This window comes from Nuphar pumila, chromosome 8 (genome assembly GCF_984573655.1).
Source record: "Nuphar pumila chromosome 8, dmNupPumi1.hap1.1, whole genome shotgun sequence".
Lineage (NCBI taxonomy): Eukaryota > Viridiplantae > Streptophyta > Magnoliopsida > Nymphaeales > Nymphaeaceae > Nuphar > Nuphar pumila.
This window is the reverse complement of record NC_143256.1, coordinates 125,060,436-125,078,309: the sequence shown is the minus strand read 5'-3', so window position 1 is coordinate 125,078,309 and position 17,874 is coordinate 125,060,436. Positions and strand designations below refer to the sequence as shown.

At 35.9% G+C, this 17,874-nt stretch overlaps 1 protein-coding gene across 1 annotated transcript in view; it reads left to right on the top strand.

The window, feature by feature from the left end:
• Positions 1–17,874, top strand: part of LOC149830610 (uncharacterized) — an 80,148-nt gene that overhangs the window by 44,258 nt on the left and 18,016 nt on the right. Inside the window, exons 12-18 of the mRNA XM_090015496.1 lie at positions 3,203–3,444; positions 3,951–4,451; positions 6,009–6,066; positions 9,818–9,905; positions 13,883–13,957; positions 15,820–15,903; positions 16,096–16,239. Coding sequence (XP_089871622.1) covers positions 3,203–3,444; positions 3,951–4,451; positions 6,009–6,066; positions 9,818–9,905; positions 13,883–13,957; positions 15,820–15,903; positions 16,096–16,239 — 1,192 coding nt within the window. The remainder of the gene's footprint in view (positions 1–3,202; positions 3,445–3,950; positions 4,452–6,008; positions 6,067–9,817; positions 9,906–13,882; positions 13,958–15,819; positions 15,904–16,095; positions 16,240–17,874) is intronic.

The following is a 17,874-nucleotide window of genomic DNA, read 5'->3' as shown; positions in this document are numbered from 1 at the left end:
CAGGAGATTGAAAGTGAACCAGCATAAGAGCAAGTTGTGAGACGATCTACACAAATTCGTCATCCTGTTGACCGATGGGTAAGTTATGAAAATTTCAGTTTGGAACATCAAATATTTATGACAGAGATAGAGAAACATGAAGAACCAAGAAGTTTTATAGAAGTCCACAAGAATATGAGATGGATAGAAGCCATGAATGAAGAGTTGAAAGCCTTGAATGAGTGTAAAACATGAGAAATAGTTAAAAGGCCAAAAGACAAAAATGTTGTTGAATCAAAGTGGGTGTAAAAGATTAAATACAAACCAGATGGGAGTATAGAATAGTATAAAGCAAGGTTGGTAGCGAAAGGATTCACTCAAGAGTATGCCTGAATTATGAAGAAATGTTTAGTCCCGTAGTTAAAATGAGAACTGTTAGAATTATTGTCTTTGGCATTGGATCATGACTGGTTGTTAAATCAACTCGATGTAAAGAATTCCTTCATGGGGGTTTCAAAGAAGTGTATATGGAGCAGCCTTAAGGTTTTGGCAAAAAAGATCTTGAAAAGTATGTTTGTAAGGTAAAGTGGGATGTATATGGGCTGAATCAAGCATCACATTCGTGGTTTGAAAGCTTCTTAGATAAAATCAAGAGGCACATGTTTGAAAGATCAGCATTGGATCACTCATTGTTCATATATAGAGGTAAGGATTAGATCACTCTATTACTCCTATATGTGGATGATATCATTATTACCGGTAGTTGTGAAGCACATATTGAAGAAATTAAGATTCTCTTGAACAAAAGATTTCAGATGAAGGATCTCGAAAGGATGAAGTATTTCCTAGGAGTGGAAGTTGATAGAAGGGCAGATGAATTAATCTTGACTCAGCATAAATATACTTTAGACCTGCTGAATAAAATTGTGATCAAAGAGTGTAAACCAGAGTTACCGAAAGCGCCTAGGTGTATGGAGAAGCGCGCTTCCCCGATACGCGCTTCGGAAGCGCGAAACGTCGCACTTCCGAAATGCGTGGGGAAGCGCCTCCTTTTTTGGGAAGCGCGCTTCCCCCTCGCTTCCCCATTTTTTTCATTTTTTCGCTTCCCCCTCGCTTCTGGTTCGCTTCCTAGGTCGCTTCCGAGACGGTTCATAATTTTCTTCTAAGTGGTCCCATGCTTCCCCGCTTCCTAAATTTTTTAAAGTGCCTCGCTTCCTGCTCCCGCTTCCCGTATCGCTTCCCGCTCCCACTTCCTCGACTGGTAACTCTGGTGTAAACCAACAACCACTGCAAGTCTAATTCATCAGAGATTGGGTGTCGATGATGGAGACCCATATGACAATCCAACTGGATACAAAAGTGTAGTGGGCATGCTTCAGTACTTTACATTTACCCGACCTAATATTATTTATGTTGTAAATCAAGTTCCACAATATATGCATGAGCCTAAAACAGGTCACATGGAGGCAGTTAAAAAAGTCTTATGGTATCTGAAAGGAATTGTTGGGGATGGATTAGTGTACAAGAAAAGAGCACAAAATGAAGATATGTTAATGGTTATGGCCTCTTCTAATGCTGATTGGGCAAGAGATCTGGATGAAAGAAGATCAACATCAGGATATTGTGTGTTTGTAGGAAGAAATCTAGTATCATGGAGCAGTAGAAAACAGAAGGCAGTAGTGCGACCTAGCACAAAGGCTGAGTATTGCTCCATGGCAGCTGCAACTTCAGAAGTGACATGGATTAGATATCTTTTGGCTGAGTTGGGTGAAAGAATTTCAACATCTATTTTGTTTTGTGACAATCAAAGAGCTATCAAAATTTCATTGAACCCAGTCCAGCATGAGAGAATAAAACATATTGAGATAGATGAACACTTCATCAGGCAAAAAATTGAGGATCATGAAATAGAAGCAAGATATGTTGAGACCAAAAATCAAATTGTTGATCTTTTCACAAAGGGACTCACCAAACAATGATTCTAGTTTTTAAAGGGCAAGTTGTCCATGGTAGTGACCATGTACAACTTTATGGAGAGGCCCATGATTCCCATCTTTGGGATGTGAAGAGTTGCAGCCCTGTCTCTCTCTCTCTCTCTCTTTTGTCTTCCTCTTTTCATTGCATGATTTCTCTGATTGAATGCATATTGATGCTAAAAGTTAACATGTATGTCTGGTATTAGTATGTTTCCACATGACCTAGATGTGATGATGCACGGGCCTTTGCATTTGTGTTGTAATTAAAACACACTTGTGCACATGCATCCTTGCTCTCTCCACACAAAACATGTGCAGCTATCTGCACACACTGGAAGATTCACAAAGGTAAATTATTCCATGGTGTTAAATGCTGCAGTTAATTATCCTAAGGTGGGCAGTGAACTTGCAGTTAAAGTTTGTCACAAGAACATGTGGTCTGGTAGGAGCAGCTAGTGCACGTCACCTTGTGTTGGGACGTTGCAAGTTCGAATCACAATGGTATCATTGTATAACTGGCAGGGGTCTGCCTAACCCCAGCTTGCCTTTCAAAAACAAAAAAGAACACGTGGTCTGATCCATTCATGCATCTAGGGTGGTATGGCACATGACATGTCATGACGTATTTGAGATGGTAGTGTTTGGCCTTCTACTATAATTGATTGTTTTATGATTTTTATTTAATGATCTTGTGTTTTGACTTCAAGAAGTATGCCCGTGGTTGAGGAACTTCTTGCCTAATGTGTGTGTGTGTGTGGGGGGGGGGGGGAGGTATACATTTTCCTGCGTCTTGAATTTCATAGAATTTTTATTAATGTGTGGAATTCATATCTCTATGGCATAGGTTATGTTGTATATTTACTGTAGCAGTTGTAACTGAATGGTGCAATGATCTTGATGATGCTTCAAAAGTTGGATCATTCTGACTTACAAGAGTTTCAATTCCTAACAACGTAATTTTATTGTTCATGTCTTGTATGTATTGAGATACCGTGAAAAAGCAAAAGAACTGATCTTGTTAAGAACTTGATTATGTAATACTTTTGTAAGGTAAGGGTCTTTAGCCTGTAAATGGTGACGGAATGATTGCCTGGGAAAGTATGATATTGTCTCTAAGGTGCCAATATAATAATTAGATATTTACGCTGATTCCTGTTGTTGAATTTTTTCTATGCTATTAATTGGTTGTGTTTGGTTCTCGTCTTATACAACTAGCATTTTGAAATCTTGGTGAATTGCTTTCTCAGGTACATTCTTAAGAGAATTTAATCGTGGATCTTTTGGTGAAGTTTGGTTAGCTTATCACTGGAATTGCTCTCAAGATAAAGGAAACTCAAGTCTGAATTTCAAAAAATTTGTTGGTGGATGTTATCCTGGAAATACCAGCATGTCGCATGATCAAGATAAATGTGCACGATGCAACTCATCAGCTAACCATTCTTCTGTTGATCCTGGTATAGAGGAGTTGTACATTTTGAAACGCATCATGGTAAGCTGGTTTCCATGAATGATTGTTGTTACCTTATTTGTTTGATATGCTTTGTGGTGTATATTACTTGAGTTAAATTGTTAAGCACTATTAGCTTTCAGACTTCATTTGTTTTTTAAGCTTTTTGGATTACTTTATTTAGAACATGTAGCTACTCTTGTTATCCAATTTTAGATGAAGGATGATTAGAGCTGATTTAAACATAACAGTAAGCTGGTTAAGAAGATACACACGTAATAAAATATTGGGCACCATTTGGATGACAGATGGCAAACCTGGGTTTTTAAAACCTTTGGTCTTGCTTAAAACCAGCAGTTTGCCAAAATCCTGGTTCTCTACTTGTTTGGATGACCAAAATTTTGGAGAGCAATGCCTTTGGTCCAAGGTAATCTGGTTTCAAGGGTTGCGTGTTGGTTCTCCCAAGGTAATCTAGTTTCAAGGGTTGTGTGTTGGTTCTCCATTTTGATGGAAAGTTACTGTAACTGGTAACATAATGATTTTGACAGGTAGAGAGGGGAAATAATGCTTATTTAAGTGGATTGCGTGAAAAGTACTTTGGGGAAATTTTCCTAAATGCTTCAGTGGCTATCAGAGGATTGGCCTCAACATGCTTTTCAAATAACTTGAACAAAGCACAAGACTTCTATCAACTGTTGCAAAGAAATGACTCAATCCTGTTTGACTTGGAAGAAACCTGGAATTCTGCCAATGCTTGTGCATATAATTTTGGATTCCTAATTAGTGACTATGAAGAAGGCTTGAATCATATAGCTAGATATGTAGAATCTTTTGAGTCTCAACAAAATGAAATTTGGCTTGTTTTTCGGAATGAGGGTCAATCCTTGTCAAAGCTGATATACACAACTGAAGCAACAAGAGGAGGTGCTGGCAGTGAAAAGGATCAAAATCTGGAAAACATTCAGATAATGCGTCCCTCTTCATGGTGGCAGTGGTTGAAAAAAACAGAAGAAGGACAAGAGCAAATGCGCAGTCTCATATGGCAGCTGGTATGTCCTGTAGCTTGAATGTTTTTTAATTTCTTATCTTGTTCATGGTCTTCCAAACTTTCAGTAGAAAAGTTTTAGCATGATTCAGATTCTAAGTTGTCTTGTGTTTTTTACATGGAAGATGAGCTTTGTTTGTATTTAATTCCTTCAAAATATTTACATTTGATTGATATGAATATACAGATTAGGATCTCAAAGCCCGAGATACTTAGATCTTGCAAATATAATTATGATAGCTGTATTCCTTTATATAGAAAAACCTGAAGTTCTATGAGGCATTTGTTCTCTGAAAAAATTTATATAAAAAGCTAGAAATTTGTTTCACTTGTTTTTTCTTTTTATAGATAGGTTTGCAGTTTTCAATGCAAAACTTTATTTAGAATAAGCAGCTTAATTGCAGGTTGTGTTGAAACAAAGGTGTTCTCCTCTGACTTGGGTGGCACCATTAGCTAATGTATATTATAGATATACTTTTCATGAACGATTATTTTTATTGTTCAGCATGACATGAGATTTCACTGGAAGTGCTTGTTATTTTTTTTTAATGAATGTTTTTTCTATTTCCTCTTTACCTGGCTTGGTCGAGTCCTCAATTTGGCCACTTAATAAAATTTTGCTCTCACCAAAAAAACATTAGTTTGTGTGGGTATTTTGTTGTAGTTAAGACTATAGCTTTGTCGCATTCTCAGTTTTGACGGCATTGATGGTGGTGTTCTTCCTTTTTTATGAGAAGAAAATGGAAAAAACTATCAACATAATTTTCATATAAACATCTTTTAATTTATTCCTTTAAAAATTTGTCCTTTGTTTCTCATTCGTCCATCTTAACCTATCCCTGCATTTTTTCTCACCATAGTTTTTTAGTTGTGCATTACACAGCATAAGAGTGTGGATTTTGCTGAGATCTTGTAGAAGTGCTCCTTTAATAATAAAAGCACTAGTTATGTAACACTCCACTAGCTCGTCTCCACTTCATCTAACCAAAAACTTTCTTGTAGTGGTCTTTTCATAAGACTCTCCGACTTCTTTTATATAGAGCCTAAATGTTGATACTTTGTTGCATCATTGTCATACAAAGCCCACAACCTTGAGTATGACATCTTCCCCCTAACCTTCTCACTCCAATTACACTCCATATATTTTGTTTATATTCTATCAACTTTTGAAATGAATTTCCAAGGCATTTTATATTCTATTTACTTTAGTATCATGCTTATTAAACGTAATGATGTTGCAGCATATTTCTAAGTTGATTGCTGTACTCTTGTCAGCCTTTCTTGATATGTGAGGATTTTGATGCAGCTAATATTTGATAAAATTGGATGATATATTATTGGTTAGTTTATCTTGTCTTGAGAAATGTATACTTTTTCTTTTTTAGTAATGTTTCTCACATTCATCTTAACTAGTGAAGAGAGGTTTGTAGTATGCATTGTGCACTTAACACGAAGCTTCCCCAATACTAAGCATGTTAATTTTTTCTTTTCTTTAGAATTTTATATTTCTTAACCTATATAAGGGCATGATTGGAATGTTTTTATGTGGTGTTTTTCTTAGTTGCTAGCTTTAAAGTCATGTCATGATCGCAACATCACCCATAGAGACATAAAGCCAGGTGAGTACTATCCTCGATTTCTACTGTTGCTATTTAGGTATGTATTTTAGTTTCATGAACTCGACAAAAAATGTATCTTTGTACCTTCAAGCCCTTTTTCATGTGTTGAGTTGTATATTTGTGTAGATGACTAGTAACATTAATTGTCCTTACTAGTCTTACATGATTTGCTTAATACATATTTTGCTTTTTAAGAAAGGAAATTCGAATCAAAGGATAAATTTTTCTTACATTAATGTATTATAAATATTTTTCTCTTAAAGAAGGTTACTTTATTGTTACTGAAGAACTCATGCTGAGGGAGCCAGATCCAACAAAGAACTTGAAGATTTGAGTTTTATGTATAAATGTTGATGGAAATTGAAAAATATATAGTAGTACAGGAACAAAACATTCCTGAACCTATGATCCTTAAAGTTTAAGTGATGCACCGTATTTGTTTTTGCTCACATGATCCCTAAGGGATATTAAGGGGTTGTTTTCATGAATAGAAGAGGGTATTGAGTGGACAAAATAAATGAATAAGAAAATGGGGAAAGAGGGAGAATAGAGGACGGGGGTTGACAATACCATAGAAGGTCCTCCAATTGACCCTCTCTTTATATCATTAAAAAAAATAATAAATCATATACAGACAATAATGCCCTTATAGGTAGAGTATACACATAATCAACCTTATGAAATTAGTCAACTGAAAAAAAAAAACAATGACCCTCACAGACTCCCACTCAAGTTGGGACAAAGATGTCAATCATGCCCAACTTGCTCAAGAGGTCTACATGTTTCAATCTTTAACTGATTCAGTGAAGACATTCACCAATTGATTTTGGGTTTGAATGTGGAGAGTTTTAATTAAATGAAAATCAATGTCAATGTGCTTTGTGCATTGATGGAATGCGAGGTTAAAAGCAATATGTTAAAATGCCTTGTCATAATAAAGAGTAATTGGTAAATCTATTACAATCAGTCATTCTGGATATAAGACACAATACTTTAAATGCACCAAGTGCCATTGCTCTATACTTGACCTCAGTACTAGGTCTGGAGTCTGGACATTAGATTTGCTTCTTCTTCAAGATACTAGGTTTTCTCCCCCACAAACATAAAAGACATTGATGTGGTTTTTCAATCATTTAGGGAGCTGACCCAACCTTCATTTGTATGTACTTATATGTTACAACAATTGTGGTTTGGAAAGAGGACTTCCAGGCTTCTTTACAAATATTTCTACATTCTTGCGCATGGGGCATTTGGAGTATGCATTGACTCAAAATACTCACAGCATAGGCTATGTTTGTTCTAGTGATATTGAAGTAGATATTTTTCATAAGTCTTGGATATCTTCGAATATCTCAGAATGGTTCTCCACTGCCTCCCTAGTGTTTGTGGCTGCTCTATCGGTGTATCAATGGCCTTACACCCTAAATCTATGGTCTCTTTTAGAATACTAATCACAAAATTTGTTGGCATATCATGATGTTTAACAGAATGATAAAGCACCATAGAAATTCCAAATACTTTATACCATAGGTTTGGTTCAAAAAGTGTTTTAGCATTAAGGTACCTTCCTTGTCATCTCTTATGACCCCAATCATCTACATGTAATTAGGATATTGATGCTCTTTCCCTTTTGCACAAATAGTGTGTGATTGGGTTCATATCTTTGGAACTCAGGATTTACGAAGCCTTTGTGCCATGATAATGTGAAATGAAATGGGGATCTTCGAAACACGCCCTTAGATTCACAAGGGTGAGTGTCAAGAATGACACTAAAGCATAACCCTTAAAAAGGGTATAATTGGAAACAAAATAAAAATAAAAATGTATTCTTTATTGATATGAAAAACCAATTGCTTAAGATGCATTGGAATGAAATACAAGAGGGGCTGCACCCCTTTATATACACAGGTGAAAGAGGACTCAATAGAGCTGTTGGACTGTGTCAGTCCAACGACTCTATTGCTAGTCAAGTCTGGACAGGACTTGACTAGCAACAGTCATTCTAGTTCAAACTGAACTAGATGACATAAAGACAAAAAATAAAAATAAAGGAAAAAAATTACAGAAAAGAAAGAAATGAAAAATATATTTATATATATATAAAATAATATAATATATATCGGCAGCAGAAAATCACGGCAGGAAATCCAGGAAATCACGGCAAGGCTTCTCCCAAACAACAGAAAATGACGGCAGGAACAAAACATCTGCTCCCTTAGATCTGATGACAGATCTGGGTCATCAAATCCCAGATCTGTTATCAGATCTTACACCGAATAAGAACAGCTGACCTGATTTGAAGGTATAAATTTTTTTGTTGGTGTAGATCATTTGAAGATTGATCACGATCCCACGATCGGCTGCTCTGATACCATGTTGAAGGAAAGATTAGTTACACCGAACCCTAGGTAGGTATAGAGAGAGAGAGAGAGAGAGAGAGAGAGAGAGAGAGAGACGGCTGCACAAGAAAAACTCGTTAACTTAATTAGGGCAGCTACTCTCTATGTTAAATAGAGAGAGGCCTAAAAGAATAAATTACATCTAAGTCCATTATTTAATTAAAATTTCAAATAACCTCTAATCTAAGAAGGCTTAAACATAAAACCACCTATTCTCAACAATAGGTTCAAAGGAACTCTAGGGAGTATGCAATATTTCAACATCTTGTTACTTCTTAGTTCTTACTCTTTTAGATTAATGGAGAATATCTTTTAAAAGGCTTGCATCCATTAAGACAAACTACACTTTAGTTACAAGATCATATCACTTAGAATAACCAATTAAGTTGCATTTTCTAGCCCTAGAATCAAGTTTGCACTTAAAAATTCTAGGTAAAATAAACATAGCATATACACTCGAGACTTTAGAAGTGATATGGTAGATGGGTTTAAAAGAAAATATTTTTTGATAATATTTTTAAAAAGTTTTAATTTTCAAGAAGGTTTTTAAGGGGGAAGAGAGAATTTTCCTTTAATCCCACTTGATCTTGAGGAGCAATAGGACAAAAAGGAAAAGACTGCTTTTTGCAAGGTATTTGGGGAAAGGACTAGACCAGGGTGGGGATATTCTAGAAAATTTTGAATAAAAAATGAGGCAACAATGCCCTTACAAGTGTAATATGCATAGTCAACCCTATACAGTTGGTCATCTAAAAATGGATATAAATGTCCCTCACAAAATTTTATGTCATATTTAATCTAATTTATTGATTTGGAATTAATAATTCATCAATAAGTGATCCAATGAAAATTTAATTGTGTATGTTTTCTGTTATTGATAGTGATAGTACTAGGACCATATCTCATATGCATGATATTTATTTGTTGCTGTTTCATTTTGGTCTTTGTGCAATGTCTAACTCATTGGTTTTCTAATAATTGAACTTGGGCATATTTATTACTGAACTTATGATCACTGTTGAAGAAATTATAATCTTTGGTTACTAATAAACTCCAAAGATGCCTAAAACAGCCTGCTGTAGATGCATTTGACTAGTGGGTTCAAATTGCATAGTTAATGTTGTTTTTATGTTTAGCATGTGATGGACTAGGTTAGAGTTGCTCATCTTAGTTAATAGATTTCTCGTTCCCATTAACAAAGAGGGATATTTGATCAACATGTTCATGGAAGGAACTGCAGCATTTGGGTTAAATGTTATATTAATATATTGTATCTTTGAAGAACTTTGCATCTTCTTCCATGTTTGTGGCTAGGCTTTCTTCCTGACATCTTTTTCCTTCTAATTTTCAAGAGAATATGGTGATATGCTTGGAAGATAGAGTCACAGGAAAATGCTTAAGAGGAAATCCTAGTGCTGAGAATCAATACAACATCAAATTGTAAGTTTTCTAACTTCATGGTTCTCTATCATCTTTCAACAACTTGCATAATTGTTCATCCATTTTCCTGGTGTCTTTAGACTTGCAGAATTTGCAGTGTTCATCTCTCATCAACGCTTCTTATGATGCTCCATAAGCTTGAACGGTAGCTTTATGCTTCATATAATTGTGTTCTGTGTCTGCTGATGATGTAACATACATGATACAGCTGCTGTTATCAGTTTGAAAACCATCATGATTCTTGTCAAAACTTCTCCCACGTGAAGGTTATCTGAGAGTTGCCGTTCTTGGGAAGTATACTATACAACAATATGGACATTTGTATGATGAAACTAGAAGCTGTATTAGAAAAGTTGGGTATTCAGAGTGATAGCTTCATATATTCAAAACAAGTGGTCAGGCACTGGTTGAAAGTGTCAACTGGTGTATTGTAAGCATTAAAAAGGGGAAACATTAATGGTAACAGATTTCTTGAGACGGTAAGAGAAGGCCAAGTTCATCTCACCTCCAAGAAAATGAGGAAACATGCATGGAGCTACAAAGGCTTTAACTGTAACGACCTCAAATTATACCCTTTGAAAATGCGGAATATTTTTTTTTAATCAATGCGGAAACCTTCCCAGAAATCCGGGGTCCTCACAGTTCCAATTTCCCTTGGATAGCCCAAACACCACAAACGAACTTGCAACCATCATTCATAAGAACTGAAACAATTTCTTTATTTATAAATAAGAGTGAATTTCAGAGACAATGTTTTATTCGACTGAAAGTAAAATAACAATTGAAAAAGCAAGAATAATTGAAACTAACGAAAGAGCCACTCTGTCCCCTGCTGAAGCTGTCAAGTCCAACCTCACTGTTCACCATTTCCTGTGAAAAACTAATAAAGTAGGGTGTCAGAACCGAAATTCTGAGCACAACTACTTCTAAAGAAACCAGGTGAGACAAACAACATGGATAAGATCCCGTATAATAATTTGAGTGAGTGCAGATATAACAATTTGCAGCATTTAAATAACCATACATGCAACCAGTTACCTATGCTAAGCAGGAAGAAGCGGTAAGACATGAGCATAGACAAGAACTAAGTAATAAGATCTTTCAACATGCTTCTTAGGAAGTAAATAATATACACCCACTATTCTATCATGAATTAGAGAACAATTCAATTATGCATGATGTAGTGCATAGCAGAAAAAATGCATGATTATGTGCAATGCATGATTTTTTTCTTCTTTCATTTAAGTTTCATCTTTCCATATGCATGCCCTATTAAATGCACGCAACTTTAAGTTTCTCTTTTTAATTTCCATCGCCCGCGGATACACTAAACGGGTAAAATCCCCGAGGTCAAGTAGGTTCCTAGGATAGCTTAGCACACAAAATTTGTAATTTATTACTGGGTTCCAACTTAGCCCTCGACCGAATCACCTTCGGAACATTAGACCTCCACATCTAATGTCGGGGACACAAGGGACACCCCACACCCACAAGTGCCACTTCCTTGGTACCATAAACAACAGTTGTGTCAAACACACCACTCCCGGGTAAAGTGGCGGACTCTCCCTAAAACCGTGGCCAGGAGAAAGAACCTCAATATCGGGTTTAGGGGACAAAATTACAGTACACCGAGTTTTTGTATCTTCACAGTCTCCCCAAAATCGGCTCTCTAAGATTCTTATACTCCATATGAGATATCCCAGAACGTATATTACACTGTTCTTATTCATTATATTTTTATTTAAGTCAATTCTTTAAGTTTACAACATTATATGCAAAAGTAAAGTGAAAACCCGCATCCTCCCTTACGGGACTCCAACTCGTATAAACAACTAGAACAATGTAGTATTGTGCCATACCAACTTATGTGGTTTAAGTGATGTAGTTAAAAACTTATGTGAAAAGAACCAAACCCGCGGCTCTCCAGGCCGGTGACGGTCCATTTAGGTCGTCAATGCATCACATAACGAAACAAAAGTAGTGTTTTATTTATAACACTAGGCCAAAAGTGCCAAATGCATGTGCACTCATGCAAAAATAAACCCAATCATAAGCATGTCGTTTCTCAATCATATGCATCCTTGTTATGTGTGTTACCTATATCACATACGTGTATTAACCAATGCATATCTCTTTTGAGTGTGTGAGTGTGCACATAAATTACACATACTCATATAGCATACATGCTCAAAAATATCAATAACCGAGCCATGATCACATTCATGATTGCACAACCAGTACAATAAAATGCTAAAATAACATTTTACATGTTCACCGGGCAGAAGTGTAAGTTTTTGCATATGCTAGGGAAGATGGTCGGGCTTACCAATCCCGAACCCCCATCCTCCTAACTAAATAGTCAATTCAGTCCAGCCGACTACATATTAACCAATCATATTGAAATTACATGGACTTTCATGAAAGAATAATACAGTTTGCATAGTACCAGGAGCCAATACCACGAAAAAGTATTCACATTTGAAAACACAAGGTTCGACTGATCATGACCCAAGGCCTACGATTTCAGGTAGCCTTTATATGGGGCTTGTGCATAACTTATATGATAAACCTATCTAACAGAACCAATAATATATATGCCACAGAGACAAAACTGATAAACCCCAGGCATGAGCAGATAAAACAAGCTATCAAGCATAAAATTTGCCTGGTACGTAGGGCTGACCATTTTGAACATAGTTAGTCTAATGCACCCTTTTCTTATCAAGCATAAAATTTGCCCACTATTCAAGGGGGTTTGCTATCAGTGTCGGCAGCCATGACACATTGCTCATTTTTGTTCGAACAAGCCAACGGCTCAGGGAGAACAACAACCACCGCAGCAGCAACAACAGATACCTCAGCCGCAACAGGGTCAACGGAGGACTAACGGGAGGGTTTATGCCTTACGACAACCACACAGGACGATCAGACTGATCTGGTCTAAGGTATCTCTTAGTTGTCAATCATTAGGCTCGTGTGATATTTAATTTTGGTACTACCCACACGTGTTTGGTACGTTCTAATTTCGCGGACGAAATTCTTTTAAGGGGATAGGGATGTAATACCCGAAAAATTTAAGTGATTCTATGTGATTTGGGCCTGGGATCCAAATTTCGGATCCAGGACTCATAAAGGAATCTTTACGAATAAATTTACCTCGTAAATCTTATATGTATATATAAGTGCAATGATTTTTAAATAATTAAATAATTCGAGGGATAACTATTTACGATGGTGCGTAGATGGGTTCAGGATCCACCTTCCAGATCCATATATATGAATCCAGAAGGTGGATCCTGAACCCATCTACGCACCATCGTAAATAGTTATCCCTCGAATTATTTAATTATTTAAAAATTATTGCACTTATATATACATATAAGATTTACGAGGTAAATTTATTCGTAAAGATTCCTTTATGGGTCCTGGATCCGAAATTTGGATCCCAGGCCCAAATCACATAGAATCACTTAAATTTATCGGGTATTACATTAACGGTTGAGAAGGATATTGTGTCTAGCCAGTGTCCTCAAACAATATAAGTTTGATGTTTACCATATTATGGTGACAAAGTTTAGATGATTACTCATGAATTTCCGAATGAACTATGGAGAGATGACCAATTTATCTTCAAAGTAGTGAAACCGAGGTTTCAAGGAATTTTATGTGGAACAAAAAATGGGAGGGGTTTTATGTCCAAGTTGGTGTTTCTCCTTTTCAATTATTGTGCAAAATGGTTATGCTATTTTTAGTAGTATTTCAAGCTATCAGAATACATAGAATTCTGTCACACTCTGTTACTTGAGCGCAATCATACATAATATGGATGCATACTTCAGATACTTTCATTTATCTGAAATCACTTGGATGTACATCTGTTTGGGTATACCTGTATGGAAGGTTTGGGATGAGCAATCCTTGTCTATTTCTGCAACAGTCTCTCTATAACTGATGATTTTCTTTTTTAAAATTTCCAGGCGCATAATTGATTTTGGTAGTGCAATTGATGAATTTACAATCAAGCATCTATATGGGTCCAAAGGACCCTCAAGGTATGATGAATTTTGCTATTAGAATATTTTGTTTCATCTAAAATATTGTGTTTGAATTGCACAATATTAAATTGCTTTTTCAATCTTTTTGCTGTTTAATTTTGAAACCTTTTTTGTGCAATAAGAGGAACACGGCATTGTTATTGATCCTATACAAGGTTGTAAAATGCATATCATTACTTGTATTAGAAATATTAAAATAAGTATCATATCATAATGTATCATGAAAATCATAGGATTTTCTTAAGATTTTTTTAAAAAAATCGAAAATACCAAAACAATTTAAAAAAATATGAAAAACCACACAAACCATAAGATAAAGAGGCGGAGCAAACAAGAGAAGACACAAGATTTACGTCCATGGGCAAAGGAGGAGCAAAAATCCACTAGCAAGATGCGGGCAAATACATAGGCGAGATACATAGCTCTCAAAACCCTAATCACCAATACACTTGAAACTCTCGTACGGTCATACCAAACTCTCAAAAGAGGTCTCTCTCTCTCTCTCTATATATATATATATATATATATATGATTAACGACATAAAACTGTAGCCGATACAAAAGGGAAAATTATAAAATTAGACATGTCCATACCGCAGGGGTTGAAGCAGGTCCAAAATTCAAGACACCCACAGCATTTATAATGCAGCATCAACCACATAAAACATTGAACACACAAGAACCAAGATAAGAAGTATTGATGACATTTATGACTGATAGGAAAATTCGAATATCTAATAGTGTGAGTATCAAACAAATAAAACAAACTAATTAGTCATACATGGCTCACAGAACATACAAAAGCATATACAAAACCAAACTGTTTAAAACTTAATCTTTTGCAATTAAGTTATTCAAAGTTCAAACAAAATAAAATATAAATGTTATCAACAATCATCATCGTCATCTTCTTCTTTTTCTTCTGATTCATCTTGATCTCCCTTCTCATTGATATCATCCCCTACACATGTATTTTCCTTGTTGTCCATCAGTGTCATCCCTTCTTAATTGATCTATTACACCTTCAGTCAACATAGTAGATTCTTCTTTAGCTCATACATCTAGTGCATATTTTTATAGGATTTGGAAGGGTCGTGTTTGTTCTCATCCATCGATATGGGACTAATCAACATGCAATTACTTTTTCTAATTCAATGTTCTAAAGATTAAAAAAAGTTGATCAATGAGAGAGAGAGAGCATTAATAGTAAAGCATTTAGAATGGGAGTCTTTGCATTTCTCATATCATAGCATAAAAAATGGAAAGCCTATGGGAGGATAGTCCCATATCGAAGAGAGGAAGGGAGTGGAAACCCTTCATTGCCTATAAAAGAAACCTTTACAACACATAGAAGTCACCCATTGGGGGTCAGGTTTTGAACTTCTTTGGACCTCGACCCATTATGGCCCAATAAGTGAAGATGGGCATTGATAAAATATAAATATATTTTATATTTATATAATATAGTATAAATAAATATTGGGAATAAGAGCTCGACTTGGGCTGACCTTGTTACCGAGCCTGACCTAACAACTTATCGGGTCGGGCTTGGTCTGACTTTTAACCGGCATGGCCACCAAATGGGTGCCTGAGCCTGGCCGGCTTTAATCCGGGTACCCGAAAATCCGATGGATACCCAGCCAGCCGTCCACCCCTACATTTGGGGCCTCAAGACATCCCAAATTGGTTCTGTAACAAGTGGTCTGTTATTACACCTCAAATCTTTTTTATAAGGGGAGTTTGTGTGATAAACGCATCAGCAACTTTTTCACTAATAGCTGCTAATAGTTACTTACTGGTTATTTTGTGTGGCTAATGTCAGTACTCTCAACCATGATAGCCTACTGCATTTTTTCCAGGTTGGAGGAGACTGTTGAGTACACTCCCCCCGAAGCAATGCTAAATATCAGTTGGTTTCATGGGCCACCTGATTTATCACTCAAGTATGTTGATATTGTTTTTTAGACTGTGGAAGCTGGATTCAGTTTTCTTATTCTTATCGCATATTTGGTAAAATGTGGTGTTCAACTTGTCAATGAAATATGATTTACATCATTTGATTATACAGTACACATTTATCAGTTTTGTGTCCAATCCGCAAGCACAAACCCTATGATGATCTCTTCTTTTTTCAGGTATGATATGTGGAGTGTTGGTGTTGTGATGTTAGAATTAATCTTAGGATCACCACATGTTTTTCAGATAAGTTCTCGGGCCCACTCTCTCTTAGATCAGTATCTGGAGGGTTGGACTGCGGAGACAAGGGAGCTTGCTTACAAGTAAGCTTAAACCTCTAAAGATTTTCCATGTCTCCTCTCTTTCGTGACACATTGTATAAATATGAATGTGCTTGCGTAGCTATTTCAGAATAACTGTTCCAAGAAGTGGTATCTTGCAAGATCTTTTTAGTTAATAAATTATATTGTTTTATTTTTTGTTTGACAAGATTTGTTGTCATGCAAGGATGTCCATGTACTAATGATAATGCATATATTTTTTTTATTATTATCATGCATAAAAACCATGAATGTTTGTGTCAATACCGAATTTGCAAGAAAAATTCTTGTATAATTTGAAAACAAAGTTTTTTTTTGTGGAAAATGATAAAAGAAAATGGAAATAAAAAAAAACAAGTTAAACAAAAGTGAGGATTTAAGAAAACAAAAGAAAAGGATATTTTCATTATTTTCTTCTAATAGTTTAAAGTTTAACATGATTTTTTCATAATATTGTTATAATATCTTTGTTATACAATGTTGTGAAAAGCATTGAGGTGTAGCGAGGCGCTCCACCAAAAACTGAAGCGAGGCGTAAGCCTCAATTTTTTTTTTAAACTTAAAAGAACTTTAAAAAATATCTAAAAATACAAAGAAATAAAAAAAATGTTTTATTGATGAAGCAACAACCAATAAGAAAGAAATTCTTAAATAAATATCGAAAAATGTGAAATTAACATGTAAAAGCAACATTAATGCGACAACTTGATCATTATAAGTATTTAAGAAATAAAATATGATTCGGAACGAGGAGATACGTAAGAAGGTAGGCGTTGCACCCATTGAAAAGAAGATGAGAGAGAATCGTTTACGGTGGTTTGGACATATTCGACGAAGGCCTAATGATGTTCCAGTTAGAAGGGTGGAGAAATGGGAAAATATATTAGTTAAAAGAGGTCGGGGTAGGCCTAGGAAGACATGGATGGAGGTGATAAGAAAGGATATGAATGCTTTGAACCTCACCGAGGACATGGCATTGGATAGAAATGAATGGAGGAGAAGGATTCATGTGGAAGACCCATAATGATTTTCTTTGTTGGTTCATATCGTCGACCCCAATTGTTTTGGGATGAAGGCGTAGTTGTTGTTGTTGTTGTAAGAAATAAAATATGAGCATTTAATAAAAAATTAAGTAATAAAATCTCTAATAATCAAATTTCTCAACATCATGTCATCATCAGGAAATGCATATTAGCATTAACAATTTAACAGCCAAATGCTAATGTATTTGTCCAAAACTCTCCAAAAGGAGTGTTGCAACATTCACAAGTACAAAAAAAAGAACCAAAATACAAAGAGCACCAGTTAGTAGTTCTTCTTCTTCTTCTTCCTTACAGCAAAGAGAGACAGAGAGAGTGCGAGAGATGGAGAGAGAGAGAGAGAGGAAGAGCAAGAGAGATAGTGAGAGGGAGAAACGGAAAGAGAGGGAGCACAAGAGACGAGAGTGACAGAGGGAGAGACAAGAGAGAAAGAGAGGTAGAGCGAGAGATACTGAGAGGGAGAGACAAGAGAGAAAGAGGGAGAGTGAGAGATACTGAGAGGGAGAGGCGAGAGAGAAAGAGAGGTAGAGCGAGAGATACTGAGTGGGAGAGACAAGAGAGAAAGAGAGGGAGAGCGAGAGAGACTGAGAGAAAGAGA